Source organism: Aristolochia californica, unplaced genomic scaffold (genome assembly GCF_029961685.1).
Source record: "Aristolochia californica isolate CCGP_79_NKW_82.1479 unplaced genomic scaffold, dmAriCali1.0.hap1 SCAF_1, whole genome shotgun sequence".
In the NCBI taxonomy this organism is placed as follows: Eukaryota; Viridiplantae; Streptophyta; class Magnoliopsida; order Piperales; family Aristolochiaceae; genus Aristolochia; species Aristolochia californica.
In genome coordinates, this window is record NW_027181770.1 from 53,831,654 (window position 1) to 53,840,277 (window position 8,624).

At 33.8% G+C, this 8,624-nt stretch overlaps 1 protein-coding gene across 1 annotated transcript; it reads left to right on the forward strand.

Annotated features, from left to right (window-relative positions):
- The first annotated feature begins 2,818 nt into the window (after positions 1–2,818).
- Positions 2,819–8,400, forward strand: LOC137948859 (uncharacterized). The gene is made up of 14 exons (XM_068795046.1): positions 2,819–2,959; positions 3,023–3,067; positions 3,351–3,551; positions 3,610–3,685; positions 4,148–4,281; positions 5,413–5,437; positions 5,542–5,695; positions 5,837–5,897; positions 6,425–6,749; positions 6,839–7,103; positions 7,231–7,423; positions 7,540–7,604; positions 7,701–7,911; positions 8,032–8,400. Exons 1-14 carry the CDS (start codon positions 2,819–2,821, stop codon positions 8,398–8,400), a joined length of 2,265 nt encoding a protein of 754 aa, XP_068651147.1.
- The last annotated feature ends 224 nt before the right edge of the window (positions 8,401–8,624 follow it).

Sequence of the window (8,624 nt, forward strand, 5' to 3'; positions counted from 1 at the left end):
CGTTCTATTTCTTACCCATGAGAACCATATCCCACTTTCTAGCGGAGCCGTTTTACCTAACCTACAGTCCGACTAACTTAGGTATATCACAAAGTCACTAGTCCACCATCCATCAGACCATGAGTTCTAGTTCACTAGGACTCTCCACCCTCATCCTCCTTAGGTTAGAAAACCTAGTTTAGTTAGGATGTTAGCAACCTCCTCTCTAAACTTCTTTCGTCCCAAACTCTAGAAGAGTCCTATTCTCCTTCAACTCCCCCCACGTGAATCACTCTTTCCAAAAGTTTTTTAGGCATGCTAGCCATGTCTTCTCTCCCACTTCCCTATCTTCATCCAACCCCCAAAAATCTATTGAGTGCTCCCTCTTTTTCTTCCGGAAAGCACATCGAGTCTCATGCTTCCTAGTCTTCCTTACATGCCTTGCATCCAAAAGGTCCCCAACTCACGACTCTTAACCATCTTGGAGAACATAATACTGAATTCAAATATAGGAGAAGAGAGGTTGTGTCGTCCTTCCCTCTAAAGTTCTAAACAATGGTGGGGAAGAATCTCCTACCCACCCTGCAAGTCAATATTAGAGGTAGCTAGAGCTCTCACCTACCAATGTAGAAAGAGACGAGAGGCCGTCGTCACCCCTCTCCATTTTGTCCATTCGTGCAAGGTAATTTCCACCATTGCGTGTAACCAGCTCCACCACTTGGTTCGAGTTTTTCACATGTTGACCTTCATCTTGGAACAAGGACAAAACTAGCCTATTGAGTTTGGGTTTTGTATAACAATATCTAAGACCCATAATATATTTATCTTTTTAGTCTAATTTTATGATATTTCCACCTACTAAAGACTCTATTAGCTGGTAAGATTATGATAAGGATAATTGGTATTTTGTATGATTTGATAGAGGTTTGTAGGCATTAATTCATGCAAGTATTCATGTCGTGTATATAAGCAATTGGATTGCACTTCACATTTCCTTGAAGAGTTGACCTCTATCTATTCGTTGAGAGGTTTATAACAATATGGACGTTGCATGGGTAATTGAATCATAGCTTAATTAACTAAAGGAACGTGACTTAGTCATTTTTAATATGTCATTTGTCAACTTCATCAAGTTTCACCTCATTTAAAAATGTGGGTTTGCTAGGGAAGACCATTAGGAGTCATTGGCTCATGTGCAAACATTGTATATTAGGGACTTATGTGTAGAATAATAGACGTGACCTTGAATGCAAAGAATGAAAGCTATTCTTTTAAGTCCAAAGTGAATACAAAATGACTCAAGTGTTACTACTTTGTTGTTACTACTAATTCAGTGTCTAGCTAAAATATGAGTAACAAACATCATTTTCTTTATTGTTTATAATTCTACTTTATGCAACCGACTATGTTTAAGACAATGCCAAACTAGAACATATCATACTCTTGTGACCCGCAACTAATATGATAACATATGATTATTGGCGTAGGTAACATGGTATTCTATTACAGTCTAACATAGGTTGTTTTTTTAATGCTTAACATAGTATCATAGTAGTGCATTACATAATATTCAATTGTAGAGGAGAAAGTTGGGTTAGTCCACAATGAACTTGAAATGAAGTGAAGAATTCAATTTATCTTAAATGAATTGATTCAACTTTAACTCATCCTTGGGTGTAAGTGTAAACGAGTTCAAGTGCACTGGAAAACAGATTCCAGTGTTAATGCCCCCAAATGAAAAATATGATATAAACAAGAGAATGAGTAACCTTTTATAATATATTTAAATAAAACATATACCTAAATAGATAATTAACCAAAATACACATGGTTACGACACTTATAAGTGATTTAACGTGTAGTATTAAAATATATTAATATCCTAATGAATGAAAAACTATATTATATTACTTAATGATTATAGTTTATTATAAATTAATACAATAATTACGTGTGACTAGAATAAATTATTAAAAATAAATAAATAAAAGTAAAAAATAACATAAGCGAATATAATAAATAAATATATTATTTTTTAATAACATAAGATATATTTTAACATTAAAACTCACTAATTTAATACAGTAATAAAAAAATAAATATAATAAATAAATAAATATATTATTTTATCAATAACATAATATATATTTTTACGTATTATTAATTAATAATAATTTATTTATTTATTTTACTGTAGTGAGCTCCTACTCCAAGTTATTCAAATGAAGTAAAAAAAACTCAGTGGGGCCATGGAAAAATTTGTCCTGCAAAATAAAAAGAATAAAAAAATTTAATTTTTTTTGTTAAAAATGAATTCTTAATTTAATTAATCATTTAGGATAAATTTTAAACCCAATTTTCAACAATCCATTAACAATGAGATTTTGCCTAAAAACCCAAACTGGAAAAATAATCAAATATTTTGTTATTGTCTACTTCTCTCTGCATCGCCATCTACGAGCTCACTATCTTGTAAACAAGCAATGGAGAACTTGCTTGAGCCAATATCACTACAGTGACTGGTAGGTGTAAAAATCCTCTTCACCAACCGTTCGTAAAATACATGATGGACGAAGATACCGTAAGACATCTTTGATATTTTGAAAAAAAATTGGATTGTGTTTGGGCAGCAGAGAAAATTAAACAAAAGAAACATATTTTTCATTGGACATAATCCTAAAGAGAAAAGAAAAGAGAAAAAAAATGTTGGAATGTCATAATCTTAAGGAGTAAAATAGAAGTGGAGAGATTTCTATCGGTTACAGGATTTTTCTATAAAAACGTGAAATTCGTAGAGAAAAAGAAAAGAAATAGGGAAGAAAATTTTATCGAGCTCCATATGTATTCTTTCTCTCTGAGTGCCCGACTAGGCGGTAGTCAACCTGTACTCCGCTTGTGGAAGCAAGTAGGTGGGGAAACGAAGACCCAGAAGATTCACACTTCACTGCAGAGACTTTTCAACATTAGTAGGACGATGGACGTGAATACAAAATTCGAGCAAATTACGATTCTGAGTTATTGATTCTTGGAGGGAAATCCCTAGTTTGACATTAGCGTATCAAATAACTCAGAAAAGGGTGCAAAAAAGGTCTGAATCAACTTTCCCTGATTTTTGCCTGATTCAATTACCTAATGTGATTCAAAAGAAGTGGAATTCATTCTACACTAACAACTTAATCTCTCTAAGTAATGCGGGAGTAATTCATTCTAGTTTTTAGATTAACCCTCCCTATATGTCAAACCAAAATCAGGGGTATTTTTGTCATAAAGTCTATAATTCATAAATTTGACATCTTTGATCTACAAACTGTAAAATTTGACATAATCAATCTATGATGAGTTATTTTTCCAAATAATGACTAGAATGACAGGTGTTGGTTTCCACGCGCAATCAAGGCAGGAAAATATTTTGGGCGAAGAGGGACGTTGACCCCGAGACGTTTCCAACACGAAAGACTAATCAGCCAATGACTGAAGCGTCAAAAGTTCGAAACAGAGGAGATCCAACGGCCACCGCGAAATTACAAGGAGAAAGTTCGTTTGAAGCACTACTCTGGTTAGTCTCTTCCGATGTTGTTATTTGATCGGCCTTGACCGAATTGAAGCTATAAATTTTCTGCTGGATGAAAGCTGAAAGATGAGCATGGAAGCGTATGGTTCCGGGGAAGACTGAGCTCCACAAAGTCCACGTCTCTGGTTTTACGAAGTTGGTGTGTGTGTATCTGGGATTTATCTGTTCAGAGACGATCAAGCTGAAGAGAAACCTGACTTTTTATTTCTTTCAAGTTTTTTCTTGAAGAGAGCAGCTAGCCGGTAAATCAGAGAGGCTCCTCTCGTGTCTCGTTTTTACCCACGTTGATTTTTTCTCCGTTTCCCGCGAATGGATATTCCTATCTTTTTACCAAGGATTGATCAACTGTTAAAGTTTCTCTGCGAGACTTCAATTACTGGAACTTTGATCTTTGATTGGTTTTTTGGATATCTAAGTGCACTTCTCTTTGTTATTTAGACATGCTAGAGTTTTCTCTTGGATTCGTCATCCAGTAATGGTTTTTTAGTTCTGAGATTTTTCCGAAAGAATACTGATTGAAGAAAAATTTTAGTTCTTGGTGTTAAACGTTTTTAGAGAGATCTAAAGAATTTAATCTTCGAATTGTCTTCTTACTAGTCTATCTGGGTTTGGTAGTCATGAAAGAGTACGTGAATTCAGCTCGCAACATCTGGGCGTCGAAGACGACGGTGGCGGCGTTTTTTGCTACTCTTCTGATCGGAGCCTTCTTTTCTGCTCGTTGGGTTGACACAGTAAGTATACTTTGGCCAATCTGAGATTTTAGATTAGATTAGTATTCGTTTCTTGTCTGATCTGGAGTTCCTCCAAAACTCTTAAACATAATCCTCATTTTAATCTTAAAAATTAAATACTCAGTGCTTCCGTCAATTCATAGTTTCAACGCATCGTGATCTTATCTGTCTGTATTTGACATTTTACCATTTTCCCAGCTTCCTTATCCGTCTAATTTTATTATAAGTAGCAAATTATTCAAGTCTTAGATGTCATAAATTATTAGTTGATCAAATAAAATAATTTTTTTTAAAAATATACTAAATGCAATTGTATTATGCAAAATTATTTTTAAAATTTAAATATTTTTTTTATTAATTTTCACTCTCTCTCTCTCTCTCTTACTCTTGTAAATTAATTAAAGTATTTTAGTTTATAAATTTAATTAATTAAAAAATAATTTTATTTTATTTAAATTATTTATTAATTTAAAAAAGTTGAAATTTATCTTATTTTATTAAAATAATAGTTAAAAAATATTATGTTATAATAATTAAATCAATCAAAGTAATTTTATATAATAAAATACCCTCTTTTTTCTTTATATAAATTAATGATTTTAATATTATATTTAATTTCTAATTTAAGAGTGAGAATTTAGATATTAAATATTAAAAATTTGATTAAGTATTTGGACATTATAAAATTAAGTATTATTTTATATATTTAACTAAAAATAATAAAAAATTCTTTAAATTATTTATTAATTTTGAAACAAGTTAAAATTTATTTTAGTTTAGTCAAATAAAACTATATAGGATAAAAGTTAAATCTATTAAAGTAATTTAATATAATAAAATACCCTTTTTTATTTTTTATAATTTTTTATTTTTAATATTATATTTAATAACTATTTTAAGAGTGAGAATTTAGATATTTTTAAGAGTAATAATTTGGATATTATAAAAGTAAGGATTTTTTATCATTTTATTTTTATATATTTAATTAAATAAATAGTCTGAGTTTATTTTCATTTATTTAATTAAAGAAATAATTCACTTTTACTAGGTAATTCATTTTCAATTTCACTATGTAATTCACTTTCCACGTGTACTAAACCTCTCAGTGGTTTCGGTTCTACCATTTGAAAGGTGGATTTGATAAGTAGGTTGGCTGGTAGTTGAAAGGTAGGAAGACTTGGACAGGAGAGGGAGGATATAAAGGCATGAGAAGCCCCTACTGTTGTCTCGGTAATTAAACCTGGCCTGTGCTGGTGTTAGAGGAGCTGCCATTACATCGTGGAGTAATTACCTTTGACGTCCAAGCTTCCGGTAATCTATCTTCGTCTTTTACCCAGGACTTTCAACTTTTCTTTGAGGTTAAAATATTGCAGCAGACATTGCTTCGATGCTCTTGTATCTTCCTTCTTGTCATGTTCTACCCAAGTTGAGGCTTTACCACCGACGTCGGCCATGTTCTTTCAGTAGCAGCTTCCTACCGAGCCTTTTCTTTCCGAATCAATTTCTGAGTTTGCTTTTTTATGTTTCCTGTTGAGCTGTTGTTTCCTACTCACAGCGTCAAAGTCTCTGGTCGGTTAAGCATACATGACCAGCTCTCGAGAAAGGATTCATCGAAGGTAGTTTAGCAGTGAAATCAAAAAGAAATTCTTCATGCGCAGGCGGGAGACACAAACCTCCTGGTTTGTAATGTTTCAGTTTCTTGCCATTTTTAAATCTTGATTACTACTGCAATTCTATTATTGCATCTAATGGTGAGACCGAAGGCTTAGGTATTTTTCAACCAACAGGTGTGTTAGCTCAGGTAGTTTTAGTTTCACAAGAGGGTGAATTGAAATTTAAAGTTAAAATTTTGGAATTCTAAATAGAAACCATAGTTACGATTCTTAGGACTCCATATGATTTAGCTCGTCGAGAAAAAGGGAGACAACATGTTGGAAAAAAAACAGAAGGAATAAAGAGATTATGGATTTGTGTCCTAACCCTCGGCTTAATTTTTAGATTAATAACAAAAATACCCCTAAAACTTAAACTAATTACATTAATATTATCTTTATGAGATGATTCTTTATTTACTATCATGTCCCCATATGTGCAAAATATAGAATCACTAACCAATTAACTCTTGTTGTTGTTGCCTTTTCAGTCATTTAGAGGCACCGGAAGTATCTTCAAATCATCAAAACCTTCACCCAATGAACAGTCCAACAAACCCTACAAACGTCTCATAAATCCCACAAATAGGACTGAAATTCCTTTCACTTGCTCAACCGTCAATCAGACCAAAGCATGTCCTGCCCATCGTCTTTCCAACTCATCCACAACCAGGGACCATCCTAAAACTGCTACCTGCCCTAGTTACTTCCGTTGGATCCATGAAGATCTGCGGCCATGGAAGGCAGCAGGCATCTCAAGAGAGAGAGTTGAAAGTGGGAAGCCAAAGGCCGATTTCCGTTTAGTGATTGTGAAAGGTACGATTTGAAGATTTAACACAAGTAACAGTATTAGCTAATCATCGAAAAAACATCATTTTTAACTCTCTATTAGTTTGTTGCATTAGGAAGGGCTTATATAGAGACATACAGGAGATCGTTTCAAACAAGAGATGTTTTCACTCAATGGGGGATTCTTCAGCTTCTCCGTCGGTATCCTGGGCAAGTTCCTGACTTGGACTTGATGTTTAACTGCGGCGACCTCCCGGAGGTGAAGGCACGGGACTATTTGGAAAAGGACGGGGATAAAGTGGAAGCACCTCCACTGTTTCGATATTGCGGAGATGATGAGAGTTTGGATATCGTCTTCCCCGATTGGTCCTTTTGGGGCTGGTAATAGTGTTCCACCCTTTTTTTTTTTCTTTATCAGTCTTTCTTAAAAAAACTAGAAGAATATTTACTCACCCATGACCTATTGATGAAGTTTACGTGTTACCAAACGATGTGCTTATATTATCAGGCCCGAGATTCATATCAAGCCATGGGTACTTCTACAAAAGGAGTTGGAAGAGGGAAATAAGAACATAAAATGGGTGGAAAGAGAACCTTTTGCCTTCTGGAAAGGGAACCCTTCCACCTCTTCAAATCGGATGGACCTTCTCAAATGCAACGTTTCCAAGAATAAAGATTGGAATGCCCGAGTTTTCGCACAGGTTCTTATATTTCCTGAAGTTTTTGTTGTCTACGTGAAAAAAAAAAAAAAAAAAATGAAAAGTGGTAAGCTTTGTCATGCATTTAAGATTTTAATGAAAATAAATTCCATTTGTAGGACTGGATTGCTGCAAGTCATCAAGGATTTAAGCAATCTGATCTAGCAAACCAATGCAATTACAGGTAGATGTTAGTTTCTTTTCTTCAAGAAGTTTACATGAGAACCAAAAAATCATTTTCGTAGAAGCAAATGTCTAACATTTCACAAAGCTGATACAGATATAAGATATACATGGAAGGAAGAGCTTGGTCAGTAAGTCAGAAATATATTCTGGCCTGCAATTCCATGACTTTGATGGGGAAGACTCGATACCATGATTTTTTCAATAGAGCTTTGGTACCCATTCACCATTACTGGCCTGTAGAGAATGACCACCTGTGCAAATCTATCAAACTGGCAGTTGATTGGGGCAATACCCATAAACAACAGGTAACCAATGTTTGTATTGAAAATAGCATCTTTCACTTCAAATATTTAATTCTAGAAAATGCTTAATCCTCATCCACTTGATTTGTTCAAATTATAAAGTTTTTTCTTTGGATCTATCAGGCTCAGAGTATTGGGACGACGGCAAGTAGCTTTGTGCAAGAAGAACTAAAGATGGATTATGTATTTGATTACATGTTTCATGTGTTAAATGAATATGCAAAGCTCTTGACTTACAAACCTACAATCCCTCCAAAAGCAATAGAAGTTTGTTCAGAGTCCATGGCTTGCTTTGCAGGAGGATTAGAGAATACATACATGTTGGAGTCCTTGGAGAAATTTTCCATAGACTCAAGTCCTTGCAGCTTACCTCCTCCGTTCGATCCTCAAAATCTTCAATCATTTCTGAAGGAAAGAGCAGAGTCAACCAAGCGAGTGGAAGACTGGGAAAGAAAAACTTGGGAAGCCAAGAACAACCAAAAAGTCCATTAGCTCCATCTCTTAACTTGGAAAATTTTCAATTAACTACATACATGTATCATTTGTTTGTAATAGAACAAAGAAGAATTATATAAGGTGTAATATATGTTGACAAGTAGTTCTAAAATTGAATGTTATTAGGAAAATGCATTTTTCATCTCATGTAATTACACAATTACAAATCTAGATGCATTTAGAAATCCTCTATAGGGGAAATCATTGGTAAGTTTAATAGA

Excerpts from the sequence above, each read along its gene's own strand:
- LOC137948859 (XM_068795046.1), top strand. The coding sequence starts at position 2,819 with ATGTATTCTTTCTCTCTGAGTGCCCGACTAGGCGGTAGTCAACCTGTA. Across the intron at positions 7,104-7,230 it reads GATTGGTCCTTTTGGGGCTG|GCCCGAGATTCATATCAAGC; the intron begins GTAATAGTGTTC and ends TTATATTATCAG. Across the intron at positions 7,424-7,539 it reads ATGCCCGAGTTTTCGCACAG|GACTGGATTGCTGCAAGTCA; the intron begins GTTCTTATATTT and ends TTCCATTTGTAG.